At 54.1% G+C, this 20,996-nt stretch overlaps 7 protein-coding genes across 7 annotated transcripts; 5 read left to right on the top strand and 2 right to left on the bottom strand.

Annotated features, from left to right (window-relative positions):
* Positions 1-669: 669 nt before the first annotated feature.
* PG997_002344 (uncharacterized protein) lies at positions 670-1,815 on the top strand (the record flags this gene model as incomplete). The annotated part of the gene is made up of 1 exon (XM_066806659.1): positions 670-1,815. The coding sequence occupies one exon, from the start codon at positions 670-672 to the stop codon at positions 1,813-1,815; it is 1,146 nt and encodes a 381-aa protein (XP_066673955.1).
* Positions 1,816-2,801: 986 nt separating this feature from the next.
* PG997_002345 (uncharacterized protein) lies at positions 2,802-5,276 on the bottom strand (the record flags this gene model as incomplete). The annotated part of the gene is made up of 2 exons (XM_066806660.1): positions 2,802-4,877; positions 4,932-5,276. 2 exons carry the CDS (start codon positions 5,274-5,276, stop codon positions 2,802-2,804), a joined length of 2,421 nt encoding a protein of 806 aa, XP_066673956.1.
* A 758-nt stretch (positions 5,277-6,034) lies between these two features.
* On the top strand, positions 6,035-9,848 carry PG997_002346 (cargo-transport ypp1; the record flags this gene model as incomplete). The annotated part of the gene is made up of 5 exons (XM_066806661.1): positions 6,035-6,224; positions 6,298-6,599; positions 6,743-9,157; positions 9,217-9,504; positions 9,531-9,848. 5 exons carry the CDS (start codon positions 6,035-6,037, stop codon positions 9,846-9,848), a joined length of 3,513 nt encoding a protein of 1,170 aa, XP_066673957.1.
* A 984-nt stretch (positions 9,849-10,832) lies between these two features.
* Positions 10,833-11,909, top strand: PG997_002347 (uncharacterized protein; the record flags this gene model as incomplete). The annotated part of the gene is made up of 2 exons (XM_066806662.1): positions 10,833-11,122; positions 11,387-11,909. The coding sequence occupies 2 exons, from the start codon at positions 10,833-10,835 to the stop codon at positions 11,907-11,909; spliced, it is 813 nt and encodes a 270-aa protein (XP_066673958.1).
* Positions 11,910-12,479: 570 nt separating this feature from the next.
* Positions 12,480-14,415, bottom strand: PG997_002348 (uncharacterized protein; the record flags this gene model as incomplete). The annotated part of the gene is made up of 2 exons (XM_066806663.1): positions 12,480-14,144; positions 14,278-14,415. 2 exons carry the CDS (start codon positions 14,413-14,415, stop codon positions 12,480-12,482), a joined length of 1,803 nt encoding a protein of 600 aa, XP_066673959.1.
* Positions 14,416-15,894: 1,479 nt separating this feature from the next.
* On the top strand, positions 15,895-17,974 carry PG997_002349 (HET-domain-containing protein; the record flags this gene model as incomplete). The annotated part of the gene is made up of 2 exons (XM_066806664.1): positions 15,895-16,473; positions 16,547-17,974. 2 exons carry the CDS (start codon positions 15,895-15,897, stop codon positions 17,972-17,974), a joined length of 2,007 nt encoding a protein of 668 aa, XP_066673960.1.
* Positions 17,975-19,856: 1,882 nt separating this feature from the next.
* On the top strand, positions 19,857-20,715 carry PG997_002350 (uncharacterized protein; the record flags this gene model as incomplete). The annotated part of the gene is made up of 2 exons (XM_066806665.1): positions 19,857-20,365; positions 20,511-20,715. 2 exons carry the CDS (start codon positions 19,857-19,859, stop codon positions 20,713-20,715), a joined length of 714 nt encoding a protein of 237 aa, XP_066673961.1.
* Positions 20,716-20,996: the final 281 nt, after the last annotated feature.

Here is a 20,996-nt window from a genome sequence, read left to right on the forward strand (position 1 = left end):
CTAGTTGACAATTCAGCCATTTAGCCAGATGATGCACTCTACTTTATCCAACGACAACTTCAACGCACACATCAGCAACCTATTCTGGCCAAGCCCTTGAACCTGACCGGCCAAGCCCTGACCAAGCTGCACCTTTTCTTTGTCTGAAGGGTCTAGATCCTTCCCCATTTCCCCCATTGGGTGGGGAGAGCGGCAGCACATCGCGTCGGTGCCTGGATAGACCGTCCGCAGGTCCCGTCCCAATGAAGCACCCCTCGTGTAGTTAGCTTGAGCAGGAGTGCAGGAGCGCAGGAGCACTGCCTTGGCTACGCGCTTCACCGCACCAGACCATCCCCAACCCACTCGTTGTCGGCCTTGTGCTTTCTTTTGCATACTCGCACTCTAGCCATTGCAGCTACCCCAAACATCATGTGCGTGGAGTCGATGGGGTTGTCTGTCCAGGAACGTCGTCCCGTTGCATCGTCCCATATCATCCGCTCGCCTCGCTTCTGCAGAAGCGACATAATAATAAGTCGGCGTTCCGCTTGCTCGGTTCTCTTATAGTCGCCCTTTCACATCTCTCTTTTTGCTGCATTGATTACTCGATCATATTTGCCACGCCTGATAATCGACATCTGAAGGGCTAGAGCTGGCGGTTACAAACACTGAGCCTAGCGCGATTGGCTTACAATGGCCTTCACAAACCCGAGATCCTATTTGCTGGCCGGTCTTGCCATGACGGCGTTGACCAAGGCTGCCGACTTTCAGGAAACCAGTGACAACGATTGCGATTGTTTCGTTACGAACGGGACTGACGCCAAATACTTCACCAGCCACAAGTTCTATGATTTCCGGTCTCTTTCCCAGTACGCCAACGTGCCGGAACCTATCAATGACCCGCAAGATAGCAGCAACGCACCACCCGCCAGTGACTATTTCAAGCAGAGCCCATGGGCGGACTCGTGGGGGACACAGGCCTGGAACAACAGCGGCAACCAGGATGATGAGGCCAAGCTTCTCATGGTCAACTCGCTCAGCAACGTCTACATCGAGAAGAACAGGGATCAAGACCCAGAGTCTGACACGTTCTTGACGCTTCGGACCATGAGGCATGACGAATTCCAGTCCGCCGCCGAGTTCGAGTCGATCCCCATGAGCTACCACTTCCTCTCGGCGCGCATGTACGCCCGCACTGTCGGCGCCAAGGGGGCCATCTCCGCCATGTTCACTTACCGTAAGAGCGACGACCCCAACCTCATCCAGGAGGCGGACCTGGAGATTCGTACTATCGACCCGCCCGACACCATCCAGTATACCAACCAGCCGTCGTACAGCCGGACGGGCGACACGGTGAGCCAGGCTACCCAGAACGCCACGGTCCCGCGCAGCTGGGAGGAGTGGTCGGTCCACCGCGTCGACTGGCACCCCAAGACGACGACCTGGTACGTCGACGGCCAGAACGTCTCGCAGATCGGCTTCCAGACCCCGCGCGACCCGGCCCAGGTCATCTTCAACATGTGGAGCGAGGGTACCGTTTGGACCGGCAACATGACCCGCGGCGACGCGGCCTACATGCAGATCCAGTGGATCGAGCTGCTCTACAACTCCACGGGCGACGCCACGACGAACAGCAACGGCAACGTGCGGCATGATGTCGAGACCAAGCATGTCGTCAAGCGGAAGAACGACGGCTGCAAAATGGTCTGCAGTGTGGACGAGTCGCACAAGATCGGCACGGCTGTGCTGGTCGCGAACGACGCCTCGTTGGTTAAAGGGGTTTATTCGCCTTTGGGCTTTGCTTTTGCTTCATTCGTTACGTTATTTGCAATGGTTTAGATTCAATTTAGAGGATACATTTTTTTGGAATACAATTTTATTTCTAAAATCTAGTTATTAGGATACACATAAGGGGTACAGCTGATCACTGAGTCGGGAGTTTCTGGATGGCGGCTTAATGAGAGATAAAAAATCAGATGCGTATCGTTTCGTCCCTTGTGTTCTTGATCTTGCACGAATGTCGGAGGTTGCGCCTCTGTGACCTCGGGGCAACGAATGTCACATTACGGAACAGTAAGCTGTCTGCTAGTTGCATATGCAGCTGTCAGTGTGTTGTCTCAGCATGACTACTTGGCGACAAGAAGGAAGTGTGTGTGTGTGTGTGTGTGTGTGAAATTCGGCCCTACTGGCAGTACCTGACTATGCCATGACAAAAAACACTACTGCATACTGCAACCGATGTTGTGTGTTTTAGGCTCGCCGCCGCGGCCTGCTGTGTATAACGGCGCTACTATACGAATGGGATGCATTAGAGACAGACAGCTCTTATTGCACGTTATGTATGAGATATCGACCTGTTCAATTTGAGTTACCCTACTACTCTTTTCACATGGTAGGCATCGGTCGTATGAACCAATACCAGTCGAATCCCATGCCGCCTAGATACACTAGGTAGTTACACAAGTGGCATTTCAAGCCATGATGAAGGAAATTAGACGAGCATTTTCCCCTTCCTGTCGTCGAAGGCTATGTGCCTGTCGGTTTCGACTAGAGCAGGCGGATCAGAGAGACTTGGATGGCAGGGAGTTCTCTGACTGATACACGGATACTTATGTTATGCCTTGCTTTGCCTCTCCAGTAGCGTAACTTGCGATACCCTTTCATCAAGTAAGAAGCAAAACGGACGTTCACAATGGAAATCAAGAAATCAGGCCCTCAGAACGAGGGACGATACGCTCTGAATTCTTCTGTACTTCAATTCATGCTATCTACCAATCTCAGAAGAAATGGCGATAATAAGCTGGCAGTGACTCTATCTACATTATCTACTCATCATCGTCTCCATCCGAGTCGAGCTCCATATTCAAATGGACGCTTTCGTCGTCACTATCATCGTCATCCGCCGCCTCCGCTGCAGGTACGGTTTTCTTCAGAGTCGACTCGACCAGTGATCCCACCGAGGTGAAACCAGGGTCGTCGTTCTCCTCCACCATAGCCGCTGTCGTTGTCTCTTCTTCAACAGCGACTGCGGCCTTCTTCTTCTCAACCTCAACCCTCTTCTTCGTAGCGGCGGCCGCTTCCACGCCACTGCTGCTCTTGCGCTTCAGGGATCTGGTAGTCATTGTACGGACGGGCGACTCGGCTACCGCTGCTGCCGGCTCGGGTTTCGTCTTGGTGGTAGTGGTAGTGGGCTGTGCTAGGAATGGACTAGGCTGGATAGGTGCCGCTGTCGGCAGTGATTGCTCGACCTTTGTTGATGAGGTGGGCTCGTCTACCGCCATTTGATTATCGTCATCGTCTTGAGCCGCCTGCGAGGCTGAAGCCCCCGCGGCCTCGAAGGGCTTGTCGAACGCGTACCCATCCGCTGGTTCTATCATAGAAGCGTCTTCATCATCAGCGTAGTCGCCGCCATCGGCAAAGTCGGCCTTGACTGAAGCCGTCATGGGACGGAAGTTGAAACGCAACACCTCGATGCTCTCATCATGGGGGAACTGGCGGTACAGGAACGGCAAAATGACTTGCGGGATCCGCCCACTCCTGTCTCGTGAAGGGTGCAGGACGCTCGCGATCTGCGCGTCCTTGACTTGGCAGAGGATGGCCGTCTTCAGTAACTCAGTGCGCAATTGCGAGACAATGTAGTGTTGAGGCAGGTGACTGAAGAAGGCGACCAAGAGGGTCTCGGTAGCTTTGAGGTGAGAGGGCGGAAGCGTAGACTTTAGAGTCTGCTCCTCGGTGATGTTTGTCAGGAACAAATCTGCGTTCTGCGTGATGTTCTTGGTCTTGTTTCCGTTCTGTACGGTGGGGGTTGGCGTCTTGGGTGCTTTGATATGGCCTGCATGCCCAAGAAGGTCGCGGCAGCACGTCTTTGCAACAAGCGCCAGCGCAGCTACGTTTGTCTTTGACATTGTTAGCCCGCATAGGGGGAGCATCATGCTGACTACCCCAAACGTAGTTTCTCGCAGTTGCGGCAAGCGGTAACCGGTCTCAAACATTCTTAGCATGCAATCCAAAGTCTCCTGGGCCAAGGGGACGTAGTTCCTCTCCAGTCGGTTGGCCAAGACCCGGCATAGTTTCATGACTGCGACCTGGATATCTGGGAACACCGTCCAAAGGTCATCTTTCTCCTCTCTGCCGATTGCATTGTTTGTCTGGGTCACAGCCGTCTTCTCACGCCCCGGGGCAGGGGGGCTGATGGACGCAATACGGGTCAAAATATCGAACAGAGCGCTGATGGGAAGAGTCACGGCAACCTTGGTGCTGCAGCAAAGACAATCTCCGATGTACTCGAGTAAAGAGATCATCCTCTCGCTGCCAGACTGGATGCCCTGCCACTTTGGGAATTGATCCAGGGAATCACCGCCACCTGCTGGCTCAGTATCAAAGCTGACAGTTTGATGTGTGTAGCCGGTGGTTGACTCCCAGTTCTCATGGACAGCCCGAAGTACGTGGTCGGCCGTCATGTGAAACTCTTTGATGAGCGAGTTGAGGTGCTTAGTCCATTCATCCGCGCCACCACCCTTTGCAGCCGTCATGTGCAGTCTGATAACCAAACGACGGCTGCTTTCTCGCAGGCCGGAAGGGGTGTATGCATCATCTGAAGATGTCGGAGCAAGATACTGCCTCGTAACGGACCGCAATTGGCCATTGAAGGGTCTTAAAGTGGTAGGGTATAGGGGAATCAGGGTAGAAAAAGCGTCAAATAGAGTTTGGATGAAGCTCAAAGGCGGCTTCGGTGCCTTGCTGGAGCTTGGGGGTTTCAGGATTCCCAGACACGCTTGGGCAAAGGTTGGCAGAGTTGGCGTAGCGATCTCGCGTATCAGTGTTTGATAGCTTTGCAGCATCACATAAACTTTCGTCAGAGTCACAACACATAGCTCTTTTGTAATAACAGGATCACGTTTCTAAGAAAAGTCAGTGGATGGAATCAGGGGCGCGTAGAGGGATCTGTGACCAACCTGCAAAATTGACAAGAGTCCTTTCACCCAAGCATCTGAAGCGCGGAGGCATTCCCAGCCACCGGTCTCGATGAAAGCCTTGACCAGAGCAACACCCGCAAAGCGGCCCTCAATAGTCCTGCCATTGAGGAGGGTCGTGATCTGAGTACGGAGCTTATGCACCAACACGGCCGCTTCGGTTGAGTTTGCGCCGGCCTTAGCCTCTTGCGGCGCCGAGAGTGGACCTTGGCAGCGCTGGATATCCTTGAGCAGGGACGGCAGCAGAGAGAGAAGCTGGTCTGGTTTGGTGGCAGTCAACTTCCGGCACAGAGACCGTAGCTCTGGGGGCAATGACACCAGCGACATGATAGCTCAACGGTCGGTCGTCGAAAGTTAGGCGAGAGCCTCAAGGTTAGTTCCGTAATAACACCCTGATCAATCCGAGTCTCGTTGCTGTGAGGGTGAGATCTCGTATGGCGGAAAGAGACGACAGCCAAGCAGTAGCAGCAGACAATTTACGATATCAAGGTCGGGGATATTGCCCATCCGAAGTCATCGAAGTTTCGTTTGATTCAATTGAACTTTTAGTGGAGCCCCCTCAATCGATAGCGAGCCGAGACGCAGTCTAGGTCTGGTGTATCGGTGTACCTGGGTACATACTTAGCTTTCTTTAGCTCAGTAGCTACGTAAGCAGACACCAGCCACAGTGAGGCTTCTCAGCGTCCAAAGTCCCCTGCCCCTCCCCCTGAACGGTGACCCAATTCTTGTTCCATTGAACGTGCGCCATCCCTGTCCATGATAGGTTAGGTTGGAACATTAATTCCTGCCCCCGGCGCCCGGGTCGGTCAGTGTCAACCTGTCAATCATTGGATCAGATTACTGGACATGCTGCTTCAAGGAGAGAGCTTCCTCTGACCTGCTCCTCTGTTACCGACTTGTTGCAGCACGTTATAATTCCTTTTGATTTGGCCACTGCCGTTCCTGCTCCTTCTTTCCGCCTTGCTCCTCCTCTTCTTCCTTTTGCGGCGAGAGCGACATGTTGTTTGCGCCCTGAATTGCCCAATAGCCCTGGTCCAAGTTCACGCTGCTGTTTCTAGCGCCTCTGACGCACGCTCTTGCCCAGAATGAGTGTCAGTTGTTCCCCCTGCCCGCCCTTGCTGTCGACACGACAGGCGCTGACAAGACGAAACCCTCAGAACCCCGTAAAAGGGGAGAGATACCTTGCACTTCTCGACGATGCTCGCTGCGAGGGCAGATGGGACGCTGTGCCCGAGCTGGTGCGCAAAGTCCGCAAACACGCTCCCAGCAGGTCATGTAGGATGCCCCCAATATCAATATAGCCCCTGTCGTCACTGTAACCCAGCTTCTGACCACCTTGTTGCTCTAGGCCTCGCCACGACAGCCGAGACCGAATGCGCCATAACGAAAGAGCAGGATAAACAGACCTCGCGTCCTACGACAGCGTTACCCGAAAACGCAGCGATTACAGAACAGCTACAGAAGTTACAGTCCGCACTTGCCGGAGAGAGCACCCACCTCGAGGACAGATTCCAAGCGCAGGTCTGCATCGGGTGGACGTATTGGGCCTTGAGCGACTACAGTACCGCTGCTGCTCAGCTGCATGAAGGCTCGGACCAGGGGTACTCGCAGTTCGAATCTTCCGAGACCGCCACCTCAGAATGGACAAAAGTGTGTGCTCTGAAAGCAACCTACCTAAAAGCCAACTGTCTTTCTCGGGACAATGAGCGACCCCCTGCCCTGGCTGTGTTCGAATCATCGCTGCCATCGTTGTCGAAGATCTGGGAAGGGGAAAGGGGCGCAAGGAGTTGCAGTTTTGGGCTGAACTCTTCCTGACGGAATACTGCATGCTGCACGCGCAGTCCTTGGAACAAGGCGAGAAAACACTGGAAGACCCAAATAGCCTTGCACCTTTCCGCACTTGGGCCACCTACTGGGATACTTCGAGGACTCCAACCACTTCGGTAACAGGCGGTCAAGGATTCCGTGATGCTGTGCCTAGAAGAAGGGTTTGGTACGAGTATTATGGCGCCATTTCGGCCATCCTTCGCCAGGATCTGCCATTCCCAACCGGCTTTGTCGACAAAGCGCCCGATGATGAGGCGTCAGCCAAGAATCAGCTGAGGACGGAGTTGAAGAAGGTTGAAGCAGCCTACGAAGCTCTCCTTTTGACCGAAACAACATTCCCTCGCGCCGATGAGGAGAGAGAGGAGGTAGAACTTTTCGTCCAAACAGTCATGGTTAACTGGACCATTCTCGGCGGACGGGATTGGGACGAGCATGACCTGGGGCATGGTGGGAAGGAAGGACTCAGCCGTGGCGTCCTTGATATACTCTACAGAGCCGCCACGAAGACCTTCCATTCAACTGCAATCCTTCGCCACCTCTTCACAGTTCATCTGGCTGTGGCAGATTTCGACCTGGCATTTAAAGCTCTTGATTCCTATCTGGAGATCGTGAAGAAAGGGAAGGCGCGCGTCGACAAAACAGGGCATCCCGAGCCGAGTTTGGACGACGATGCGACTGTGCTTGAAACACTCTCTAGAGCAATCACAGCGTTGTGTAAATACGGGTTCGCGGACGAAGCCGAAAAGGCTCGGAAGCTCGGCGAGGAGCTGGAAGAGATGCTTGAGAAACTGCCAGGACCGCTCCCCAAACTCGATGAGCAGATTCCCACCCTAACGGAGGAGACCGAAGACAGCGAACCCCTGCACCCCAGGATACCGGCTCATGTCAATGCCTTGGCGTGGCAGGCTATTGGACTGTCACAGGCCCAATGGTCGCGGAAGACGTACAGCGCAGTCGTCCGAGCTGAGGCGCAAGAGAAAGCTATTCGGTGTTTCCAGAAGTCCCTCTCCCCCGAAACAGGTAATCCTACCGATGTCAGGACTCTATTCGCGCTCGGTTTGTTACTAGCGGAACAGCGCAAGCTGAGCGCTGCCATCGACTTCGTCAAGGCTGCGCTCATGTCCAACAAGAAGGCGGGAGACCAGGGATCTCCATCAGATGCTTACTGGCGGGAACGGTCGCTGATTCCACTGTGGCACTTGCTCGCACTTCTTTTGAGCGCAAGGCAAGAATATGTCATGGCTGCCCGGGCCTGTGAAGGGGCTTTTGAGCAATTTGATGATCCCACGGTCCTCTTCGGATCTGAAAATCTGGATGGGGGTGCTTATAGAAGCGAGCATCTTAATGAGGTGGAAGGAAACGCCAAGACGCACGGCTTAGTGGACGACATGGACGACATCGAGAAGGAAGGCATTGTAGAAATCAAGATGACCCAGCTTGCACTGCTCGAGCTGTTGGAGGGCCCGGAGGTTGCTGTGAACGCCAGCCATGAGCTGCTAGTTCTGTATACCCGGCTCTTTGGCAGCATGCAACCGAGCCTACCATCTGCTGAACGACGAAACTCAGTTTCCGGCCCCAAAAGCGCTGACGAGAAGGTGCAAACTCGCAGAGCTAGCATATTCAGCACCAAGTCCAGGACCGCGCGCCGCGCGAGTGTGGCTGAAGGCGAAACCAGCAGGCCTCAGACTGCCGGCAGCGCTATTGCTGCAGCGCAGCCAACCATCCAGGTCACAAAGGAAAATGGCGATTCTTCTGATTGGAAGTCGTCGGGCAGCGTCCGTAGCCGGCACAGAAGCGGCTCCACCAAGCGAGGTAACAGCCTGAGGAAGAAACGCGAGAGCACTGGCTCCGTCCAACGCTCGACCAGCAACAGTGAACCACCCGTACCCAAGATGCCGTCAGTTTTGGACGGCGATGCATACTTCACGCCCTTGGGGGAGACACCGGCCGGCGAACGGCCTGACTTCTTTTCTTGGAGCAGCAAAAACCACATCTCGAGCTCGCAGTCCCTTTCGGCAGGGCGGGGCTTGCAAAGATACGATTCCACTACCTCCGCGAAGGCCTCGACGGTAGGCGAGGAAGCTGTGATCCTCGAGTCACTCTCGGCGCCCAACACGCTCCCTGCTATCCACTTCCCTAAGGCACAGGTGGACAGGCAAAGACTCGGCTGTCTCATTAAGGTGTGGCTGATGATTGCTGGGTTTTACCGACGGGCGGATATGTGGCAAGACTCCCACGGAGCCCTCGAGGAAGCGAAAAAGCTGGTGGACAGTCTGCAAGCGGAGATCGCCAAGGACACCACCAACGCGATTTCGCTCACCCATCCTGGCTGGGGTGGAAAGAAGAGCGTCGAGGAGCTATGGAGTGATGTGCGGTCCGAGGTAAGTTTCATCCTTTGCCGGAACCTTGTGATAGCTGGCGATACTAACGTATTATCTAGATGGCCTATCTTTTCGTGGGCGAGGGTGCGCCGTACAAGGCTCGAGCGCAGTTCGAAGAGGCCTTGATGCATTATCCCAACCACCCTGCAGCCATCGTGGGCTTGTCCAACATCCTCCTCGACATCTACGGGCAGAAGCTCTTACCCACTCCTACCATCCCGGAGATGACTCTACCGGATGGCGAGCCAGCTAACCTGAACTCCGGGGACATGACCCCAAGATGCTTCCCCATCGCGACATGCCAACGCTTCCGACCACTACGCTGGGACTCGGCGGCAATAACACCGGTGACTCAATTCTGCATGCCAGCAAGGGTGCCGGCCCTGTTACTGACCACCGGCACGCGTCTCCTTCCATGATCGAGGAGCTGCCCGCGCCGTACAAGGCCGTCTCGCTGCCGCTCGTGGACCGTCTCGCGGCCAGAGACCGAGCCTACGGTCTGCTGACCACGCTGACCAAGCTGGGGACCGGGTGGAACTACTCGGACGCATGGTTCGCATTGGCGCGGGCCCACGAAGAGAGCGGGCAGGTGGACAAGGCCAAGGAGGCGCTCTGGTGGTGCGTCGAGCTGGAAGAGGGGATGGGGGTGCGCGAATGGACCTGCGTTGGCATTGGTGGTTACGTGCTATAGACCAAGGGAAACACTTTATATTCCAACCAGGGCGGGCTAGGCACGGGGGGCCACGTTTGCCTTATCCTACAAAGAACAAGATAATAATGTTGTTGTAATTACTCATACATCCTCCCATGACATCTGCGACCCCATCACGGGACTTTGCAGGTTGATGCCCTCCAATGGTGGTGTTTCTTACCTTCCCCCAATAGATCTTTGAGCGTATATAGCTTCCTAACTGATTACGAGTGGGAGTCACTTAAAGCTGTCATCAATTCAGTGATTTAAGCTGGTTGTTGCTGTATTAATGAAGTATAGAGTTGGCCAATGGAGGAGGCCTGGCTTGCGATGGCCCCATTGCATCGTGGCGCAACTAACTGGGTTGCTGGTTCGCGGTGATCTGCCTTCCCCCAAAGGCAGTTTTTGGCACCTTCAATATGTATAGAAGCAAATTGTAGAACCCGAGGTTGCAATTATTGCATATCCTTTATTTTAGAGCTCTGAGGCGTTTCGTTGTATGTGAAGAAGGCATCCTGCAATTGCAAACGAGACATGACAGATCCGCACGTGATTGATAATGGATGCTTTTTCCCTCCCACAATTCCCCAGAAGCCGGGTCGCTCCCTACTAGGCATTGTTCCCAGTAAAACAAACCATATTGTCATGACCGTATAATCAGCCCCCTTTGGTTTATGTGTATTGGATATCACTCGTTTTTTCTCACTAGACGTATCCGATCAACTTGGTCGGCTTTTACCTCGTCTTACTTGACTCAAATCAAACCGTCGTCATGGGCCCCACCCCCACCACACGCACCACCCGTGCCTCAAATCGTGCTGCTGCTGCAGCGAATGAAGCAGCGGCGAAGACGACAACAGGTGAGTGAGCTCTACTGAGCCCGATATATACACTCGAGATATTGATGACGGCATTGGATCTGTTGCTAACACGAAAGCAGAACAAGATGACACTGCTACTGCCGCAACCAATGAAGACTCATCAATGAAGGAGCAGCAGCAGACCGAAGGAGGAGAAGGAGAAAATGAAGATGGAGAAGAGGGAGAGTGGGAAGACGAGGTGCAAGAGCCGCCGCCCCCGGACTCCCTCATCCGGACCGAGAACCAGCTGAGCTACTGGTCCGGCATCTCGGCCGACGTCAACGGCATGCTGGGCGGGTTCCCGAGCATCTCCACCGTCGACCTGAGGGGCTCGCGCGCCTTCCTCGTGAAGCTGGGCATCGGCAAGACCAAGGGGCTGCACAAGATCGAGAGGACGCTGGAGGGCGGTGCTGGGTGAGTACTTACCTGTTCCCTTTTTCCTTTTCATTGTATCAACATCATGCTTTTCTTATATTCATATCTGCCTATCTCATTGCAACCAGTGGTTCCTCGCCAGCTACTACTGCTCATACATCCCCTTCTCTCCTGTCTCAACTTCTTGCCCCCTTAGTCACTCATCCGCACGCCGCGATACCAAATCCATGTCTACTCGGAGAGCCTGAGCGTGCCCCAAATCTGATTCAGCATGGACTGACTGACAACTAACCCACCCAACAGCATCGGCCGCATAACCAAAGGCCTCCTCGTCGACATCTCCCAAACCGTAGACGTCGTGGAACCCATCGCCAAATTCACCGAAGAGCTCTCCCAAACCCCCGGGGTAGGCCAAATCCACAACATGGGTCTCGAAGAATGGCCCCCTTCCACTTCTCCCTCTACCACAACAGACGATGATTCCTCTTCTTCCCCTTCTTCCCCTTCCCGTAAATACAACCTCATCTGGCTCCAATGGTGCCTAGGCCACTTAACCGACACCCAACTCGTCGCCTTCCTGCGCCGGTGCCGCGACGTCCTAGTCTCTTCTTCCGACTCTTCCCCCGCGCCCGCCATCGTCGTCAAGGAGAACAACGCCACCAGCGACGCCGACCTCTTCGACGACCTCGACAGCAGCGTGACCCGGACCGACGAAAAGTACCACGCCCTCTTCCGCGAGGCCGGCCTCCGCCTCGTCCGCACCGAGCTACAGAACGGCCTGCCCAAGGGCCTGTACCCCGTGCGCATGTACGCCCTCAAGGTGTAATTGGTGGTGGCGGTGGCGGTGGTTTGTGGGCTTTTATTAAGCCACCAGGAGTGGTCTGGTGGTAAGTGGTGACTATGATAGATGAGTGTGGACGACGAAAAACGGTTATATTTCGATCTCGCCACTGAACTAGAGAAAGCTATGGAGAGGATGTATGCCAGTTGCCATCACGTTGTATATATTCACAAATGCCTTCAGGTGCTCACTCAAAAACACATACCCATTCACCAGCAGTTTCGTCGATGCTTATTACTTTAGTAAACGATCAATGTATATTTACGTGGATATATCTAATTTTATGTCTAGATTGGCTGTAAAGATCCAAGTGGGAATCAACACTACTTACTCGGATTGCCGAGAAAGTAAAAGTACTCAAACCTTGGTACTTTATAGTACAAGAGCTTCCTGCTGCTGCTGCTGCCCGTAACATCGTCCATGGCTGTGTGGTGGGTATCAATGCGCATGGTATCTGCCACACTGGAGGCTGTTGCTCAGCATAATCCCACTTTTGACACACCCTGTCTCCTTAAGACCTTTCCTGTCGATATAATTCGTAATATTCTTTTCATTTCATAGCGCCTCGCCCACCATGGCGCCAATCGCTCCACCAATTTCACCAAACACCACGCCTTTCAAGACGGTCTCCCCCATATTTTCGACCCAGTGACCCGTCTTCTGGAGGCGCTCTCGCCAGACGTGCCGGTCCTTCTCGTCCAGCTCCTCCCAGCTCTTGGCCGGGCCGTGCATCTCCTCTTCGTGGATCTCCACCTTCCACACCGGCAGGCCATGCACGTCGACGGCGCCGAGGTCATCGTGCCGGATGATGACCTTCTCGTGCGCCTCGGGCTTGACGTCGGTGAGGAGGTCCCCGAAGGTCTTGGAGCCCACGACGGGGCCCTTCTTCAGGGGAACGGTCCAGGAGGCAGGGAGCAAACGGTTCGTACCCAGAACGGGCTCACCGAATCCCTTGGCCTCGATGATCGCCAGCCCGACGCATACCAGGGTAGTGAACATGAGTAAAGTTCCGAACAGGAGCCACCATCCCTTACGATCGCGTAGCGACTTCAGGGCTACAACATAACGGGCCTGCTCGGAGGCGGCCGTATCGCTCGACGTCGATTTGTTAATAAGCTTCTTCAACGGTATGTTGTGGACGACGGCTGTATTGGCCATGGAAACGCTCGCAAGCTTGATCGAAACATCTGATTCAGACTTGGAGCGCTTTGGCGCAGGTGGGGGAGTCGAGAATGAGAGACCAGTAATGCCTGCGGGGTGAGCAGACTTGACGGTATAGAAGGGGGCCAAATTGGCCAAAAGGTCGACATTGGAGATCGTCTTGTAATCCAAGGTAAGAAGGGATATCGACGAATCATGGCCGGCCACGGCGACTACGAACTGCGAGTCTCCATGTGCTTCAGTGGGCGAAGCAGCAGGCGATAGGTTCCGCACAGCCAGCCCGGTCGACGCAGTAACGGTCTTGGGCAATTTCCTGACTACGGCCAAGCGAGCACTCTCCTGGTCCGGCTTGGGTAAGCGGTAGCCATGGAGAATGACGCCCTTCCTGTTCGCATTGTTGACGACGGCGAAGACGAAGTCCGAGTTCAGGTAGCGGATTGAGCGAAAAGAGGGGCGGCTCGTGGGGCCGTCGTCGTGGGGGAGAGAGTATACGAGCTTAGGGTCGGAGACGCCGTCCGGGCTCACCTCCACGGTGAATATCTCATGCTTGTCGCAGTATGCGAGCTGATATGTATCGGTACCCGTCTGCACGACATCCAGGTCCATGGCTTCATCGGGGGTGTCCAGTGTTCCCCGGGGTTTCCACGCGGCGCCGTTAAGTGGCACATCGAACAGCACAATTTGCGATTGCTTGGACAGACCAGTCGCAAGTGCGCCCAGCTGAGGTAGTCCGGTGTATGGCTGGGTCACTCGGAGGAGTCGCTGGTAGGTGTCTGGGTCCGTGGAGGAGAAGAGGGAGTGGCGACTGTTGTCGGCGATCTGTACACCGCTAGTCCCAGCCGCTTTTCCGTTGGAGGGGCTGATGCCCAACACTCGAAAATGTTGATTGTTGCCGCGCTTAACGTCGTCGGGACTCCCATTGACACCGGCATACACGACAGTCGACTTGGCTCGGCGGGGTCCGAAGGCAAGGCTTGCTACGTTGTCTTCCTGGGCGCTCAATTCCAACTCGGCGGTTTTTGTTATCTCGTTGGGCGTGCTGGACGCATCGAGGAGAGTCTGGGCAAATGGGGCGATTTCCCAATGGTCAGCGACGAGGAGGGGGAGAGAAAGAAGGAGTGGTCGCGACAATTTTGAAATTGTCGGGGATGGGATGACAACAGCCGTTGACTAGGTTTTTAATGCGACTCACGAGCTTGTTGGTAACGCCATTTCGTCCTGGGCCGCCACCACCGCCGACGAGAAGTTGGTCAGGATGATGCGGATCGAAGGCGCAGGCCCACAATGGATAGGAGAGGGTTATGGTTGTGCTGGGGATCGAATTGGCCATACTGGGCGTTTTGCGCGCTGGCAAAATATAATGATACAGTGGTAGGGAAGCGAGAGTGCGATGGGAAAGAGGGGGAAATGATTATGGGGTGGCTAATAATTGTACAGCATGGTTTAGGAGATAGGTAGAATACACAGGCAGAGGCTTCAATGTTGAGGGTGTCGGGATGGTCGTGAAGTGAAGTCTGTCTTGTTGCAGTCGTGTCGTGTCGTGTCGTGTCAGGTTGGGTCAGCTTAAGCTGCAGCGGATTGATGACGATTGAGGGGCGTTTATGGCTGGATCATGGCGGGCTCCTGCTGCTGTAAGACAAAGAGTGCAGACAAGGCCAGATTGCTGCTGCTGCTGTAGCCTGTAGGCCCCAAATAACCAAACGTACCAAATTTTGTTAGTGCTGGTAGTAGCCTTGCGCCCAAATTGCTTTTCATTACGCTGCTGCGAACGGCCAATGGCTGCAGTAAAAGGCCCGTGCGCGGCTTCTAGAAGGTGTCAGCTGCAACGCAGTGGTTCGTCCCTTCTGCTTTCGGACGGCCTTAGGCTTGACACTACAAACGTGCTTGCTAGTCTCTTCTCAAAATCTGGGGTAACTGGTAACTGCATTCCATGACATTGTTGTCAGGACTATCTCTTACGAAAGGAATATCTATCCGTGTGTGTGTGGGCGTAATTGGAGATACATCGTATGTGTGCGTTCAATACAGCTTGCGAACCAAGTCCTTCACGTAGCCGCCTCTTTAATCCTTTCTCATCTAGAACCCATCACTTCAGTCCCAGAGATGTCATGGGAAATGTGTCGTTTGACTTTGGGCACACTTGAAATCAACTGGGGCATCAAAGATGGCTGGCGAGTCGCTTCAAATCGAGCCATGTTTAAGGCATATGTGAGGATGTCGCTGCCAGCTGTAAACGAGATCCTCCGACCGGTTCCGCCGACCAGTTCTGACAAATGGATGTGTTATTGGCCATATAATGATGACTGATTGGGGTTAAACCATGCGCTCAAGGGGCGCAGCTACGTGATCACGACCTCCACGGCGCTGCCTGGACTACCCTTTTCACTTTCACACTTTCTCTTTTCCATTCCCGAAATGCGCTGCTGGCAGTATAGCATTTCGAATATTCGCCATGGGCCAAGAATCATCCCGGGCCAGGTCCAAGAAGACTATTAGTCTATCAAGTAGTCGCAGTTCCGTAGAAACTACCATTCCAGCCAATCGCAGTTCTCAAGCACCTATTGACCCGGCCAATCACCGTTTCAACCCTCCCTTACCATCCATCGACGGAGTTCACGGCTGTGAACGATGCAACCTGATAGTTTCGCTTGCGTACTGGCGTCAGCGGATCGACCCTGACAACCGCCATGACGGACGTGCCGAGCTTGACGGTCAGCCCTACATCTTGCATCACACCAGGAAGGACCTTGAGAATGGAATCCGCAACAGATGTTGGTGGTGCTTGCGGTTGGAAACATCTCTCGGAACGATGGCCAGAGAGAGAAATAACGGCCGTGCCATCAAGGAGGCAGACGGCGGCCGCGATGTGTTACTCCTCTTTCGAGTGATGATGATAGCCAACGGCAGTTTCCACATCATCACGTGGAATCCTCGTTACGGGTCCTTAGGAGACCAGTTCGCCTTGAAGATGCCGTTCTCCGTCGACTGGATCGCGGAGTCCTTGCGCGAAGGGCCGGAGAAGCTGGGGAGCTATACAGGAGGTCCCGCGACTTGGGATTATGTGAAAGACCGGCTTGAAAACTGCGCAAACACCCACTCTGAATGTCAAGACTCCGATCCATGGGTCCCGACGAGGCTACTCGAAGTGACGACGGTAGGTCCAGCAACCCGGCTTCGCGTGGTTCTTACGGAGACGTGGGCGGAGAAGAAACGATACGTCAGCCTAAGTCACCAATGGGGAAGCAACCCAACAACTCTTACGTTAACCAAGGCAACATACGACTTGTATCGAGAATGCATTCCAATGGACGACCTGCCGCGGAAGTATATCGATGCCATCCAGGCTGCACAGCAGCTCGGGGTCCAATATCTATGGATCGATTCATTGGTATGTGTTGGCCCCCCCCTGAGACTCCGACCATTCAAGTCCGTTCGTAGGTTAACAACGTGTTCCCGCTCAGTGCATCATTCAAGACGATGAAAAGGATTGGGCGGCCGAAAGCGCCCAGATGCACCGTGTCTACCGACATGGCTTTTGTAATCTGTCCGCAGCATCTTCCAGTTCATCCAACGAGGGCCTCTTCTACAATAGGGATGCTACGTGGCTCCGGCCCCACGTGATCATCTTGGGTAATAGCAACATACATCCTGCCGTAGTAACGCAGCCGGGAAGAGACACGGAATGGCATGCCCGTCTGGATAAAGAACCCCTATACAGCCGGGCCTGGGTCTGCCAGGAACGGCTTCTGTCCACCAGGAACATCAGCTACGCGCGACACCTGGTGTACTTCGAGTGCGCCAAGGAGATGAGTTCGGAACTGACCAAGGACTCTAAAGGAGAACACGGTGCGCAAGCGACGAGTTTTCGCAGCCGAAGGAACACATACGGCGAGCAGCCGCTCTCCCTGAGGACGCTCGGGGAGCACCCGAGTCCCCACGACGCCTGGAAAACCATTGTGGAATACTACAGCGGCTGCGACTTGACGTATCCGACGGACAAGCTCGTGGCCATTTCGGGTGTGGCTCGAGTATTCCACGAACGCTTCCAGTCGCCACAGTATCTGGCCGGCCTGTGGTCTGATAATCTCCTCGAAGGCCTGGCTTGGCAGCGGTCGTCCGCATACCCTGAGCGCCCGAGAGGAGGAAGGTACGCGGACTACTTGGCCCCGTCATGGTCGTGGGTGTCGATGAATGCGCAGGTAGACTATAAGCAGTTCCGCTACGGGGGATACGATTACCAGCCCCTTGCCGACATCGAAGAAGTCAACACGGTGCCTCATGTTGGGTCCGACCCTTTTGGTCGAGTCCGAAGCGGCAGTCTACGTTTACGTTGCTACGCGATCCCTCTTCAACTGGACTACGATGAGTTCCGGGCGAGGACAACCCTGACCGGACGGGAGTTTGAACTTCAACTGGCGCGCGCCGCGGAGACATTTGTCCCAAAACAACACAGTTCTCTTGGCCGCGTGGATTGCAAGTTGGACGATAACACCAGAGACTCTAGGGATCACAAAGGAGTTCAAGTTGCCACGGGAACAAGATATTACCTGGTGCCGCTATTAACCCAATTCGAGCCCGACGTCACAACACGTTTCCTCGTGTTAGAGCCGTTGACGCCGGCCTGGGGATTGTTCCGCCGGGTTGGCCTTTTGCATTTGAGCCCAAGGAGCAACCCAGTATTTTCAACACTCCGTGACAGCCACAGCGATGACAATAGCAACAGCGACGTGGGAAGTGATATGCCAGCAATCTGCCAAGAGGGCCTGGCGCTGGGGCTTCCGCTTGAGCACTGCCGCGTCCTGGGACGCATGATCAGGGCCTCGGAGAAAGTGGAAGTGCCGGCAATGGAGAGGACAGCCGATGGGCGATGCCTCATCACCATTATCTAGACATGCAAGGCTCCTCGTGGCGTGGGAAACGACTTGCACTGGTCGCTGAGAGTTCATAAAGATTTAGACATAGCTTATGCTTGCCATTACTGGGCGCGATGGAGTTTAGCACGTTTCTAGGACTACAATAAGTGATGGCATCCAGTCTGTTCTATCATAAATAATAAGAAGAGGCAAGATCGGCAGGCGTTGATATGTTCCAATAGGCATAACTGCAGCCGGCTTAGTACATGGAAAATGCTCACGGCCAGATAAGAACGGTTAAGACAACTTTGTTGATATGTGAGAGCAAAATTTCCTAAAGAATATCATGTTTGTGTGTCTATGCCTGTAGTAGTCTGTTCCCAGATTGTTCTTCGGTTTGCCAAGTAAGCAAGCACCGGCGTAGCAATGAGTTGGCAGTCGGTCGCTGCAAATCTATTCAAAAACCCCAGTCTCGCGCAAATCTAAGTTGGATAGACAAAACTCTGACATATAGAAGTGTTCCTTCTTCGCCAGCACGGGCGGCAGGCTCGCCGCTCTCTGCGAGTAATACCGTCAGGGGTCGCTTACGATACAGGAGGCATGTTCTTGGATAGCAGTATGCTTCCGCGGCAACCTCCTAATACACCAGCATGAATTAATCGACATATTTGCGCCTCAATCTCCCCTATCTCGGCGTCTTTTCTATATGCAAATTTAATGCTACTTTCGACGGGCGTATCAGAATATGCCCGGAAGCCGAAACAAAAGCAATTCCACATGCTACCGTCGCAACGATTATGCCATTAAGCCCCCCCTGTTTATCACATCATCCTCCTGGAAAATGCTGACAGGAGGTTTGTAGGGAAGAGGATCCCACGCCGGATGCCTTTCCGGCGAGCGTCTTGGCTAACCTAGTCCTTGTATTAAGGGAGAAAGGTTCAATAGTATCTGAGCGCAATCTTTTAAAACCATGGGTATGATTTCCCTATATATGACCAGTATGAACTATGGATGGAAGGAACACTGTACTCCGTGCATAGCTGCATTATGAAACCAACAGGAGGTTTCTCGGATGCCCAAGGTATCATTCTTTTTATGACCCAGTATATCCTAATTTATGCTTACCAGTATTACTGTCGTTATGTGCTTCCTTATGACGATCCGGGCATAAAGCATAATCCCAACTCGGACGATCTCTGAAGAACAATGCGCGGAGATATCCGCCGAGCTCGTACAATGTAGGTGGCGCCGCCCCCCTGATTTCCTTAGTAATAACCCGTGACATCTTGATCATGCAGCTCAGCGACGCCACGTGTTTTGGGAAGTTTTCGATATCGTTCTATGTGTCTGCTATTGTCTGGAAAACCCGGGTAGGCAACCCCGGTAAGGTTAGGTTAGGTACGGTACTTTTTGCGGTGTGGTACAACTAGATCAGGTAGTACTCTGTAGCAAAGAAACGGAACCTCATCAGTACCATCCATCGATGAGGGTAGGTACAAAGAAGGAAGGAAGGAAGGAAGAAAGTGTGGGCAAGGCAAGGGCAAGGGGGATGCAGCGACCATCCAAGAGAAAAGCGTATCACCCCCTTGCTTGCCTGTATGTACACTGGACCATGGAGCATTCCGCCATGGAGAAGGGGAGAGGGACGAAAGAGAGATACAGTAAACTCCTGCCGATGCTACCGCACTTGACGAGGCGTGCGGATCTAGGGGGGGGAGAGCCACGCTGCTTGAAAGCATGATGATGGCAGGATAGCGCCATTTTGGAAACATTAGGCACATATTCCCATCTGCAAAGGGCCATTCAGAGTCAGTCAGCAGGCAAACCTGGTTGCCATTCTTCTTTGCAGCTCCGCACCGGTACATATCTGGTCGCTGCACACTGTCCGTCTGCCTGGCCGCCTGCACGCAACAGGTCCATGGTCGTCATACGATACGAACACAGGAGAAGGGAACGAGAGGAGAGCCACCAAGGTGCCTCACCGGTCCTCTCTCCTCCTCCGCCGACCGTGCTCGGGTTTGCTGCTATTGGTCCGGAGTTCAGAAAGAAAAGCTATGATCGGGGTCTTTGGGAACAGAAAGCGTGGCTATGGAGCCAGGAGGTGGTTCCAGAGTTTCGTGTGTTTTTTTTTCGATCCAAGCTTCTGCTCTGCTTCTTTGCCCGGCCTGGCACGGTTCCGGAGGGGAAGAAAGACTGGGGGAAGAAAGAGGAGCTAAAGCCGCCCGCCCATGGGTCAATCATGGGTCAGGGTCCCTGCGCCAAGACCATACATCGTCCCGACCACAAGATCGCCTTTTCTGGAACCAACGAACGAACGAACTGCACGAACTGCTCGCCGCAGCAGCAGAAGCAGCAGAGCCCAATATTGCGCGCGGCGCCTGAGCTAGCAGGGTCCCCGACGAAGACAGGCACAGGCAGCAGGCTAGGGTATGCACTGCCGGGCTGCCGGTTATCTACGTTCCAGCACAGTACAACCAATCTTTGGCCTCGTGCAGTAGGGGCGTTTCAACCCATTAACTGGGTGGTTGGTTTCTTTGTTATTGTTTACTGTTGACAAGACGACATCGGCGAGCGGGCGCGCGTGGTGGCGTCCTGCAGATCGTGCGCGTCTTGCGTCTTCTGCTTGCTGTATTGCGAGCAGCAAGCAGCAGGCAGGCAAAGCCCGGGCAAATCACGAAGGGACCAACGAACATGTGGGCGAGCGAGCGAGCAGGCAAGCCCAGCAGCCCAGTGCTCCTGTCCTTTTCCTGGGGCTGGCTATCAAACCCATTACGTGACGACTGGGCATCACTAATGACTGCAACCAACCAGGCCCGGACGCCATGGCCTCGTGGGGGCACTCGCTTTCCTTGATCAAGGAGAACCCCCATGCTATGCCCCCATGCTAGTAGTAGAACACCATAGAACGATCTGATACGTCGTCTCCAACCCCCGTCCCAGTTCCAACCATTCCAGGCTTTGTTGCAGGTTGATTCTCCAGAACAGCCATCTCGGCCTCCCATGCGAGCAAGCAAGCAAGCACTTTCTCGCAAAAGAAAACAAGACAAACGCGAAAAGA

Source organism: Apiospora hydei (assembly GCF_038363865.1).
Source record: "Apiospora hydei strain CBS 114990 chromosome Unknown utg000003l_segment0_segment0, whole genome shotgun sequence".
Classification (NCBI taxonomy): Eukaryota; Fungi; Ascomycota; class Sordariomycetes; order Amphisphaeriales; family Apiosporaceae; genus Apiospora; species Apiospora hydei.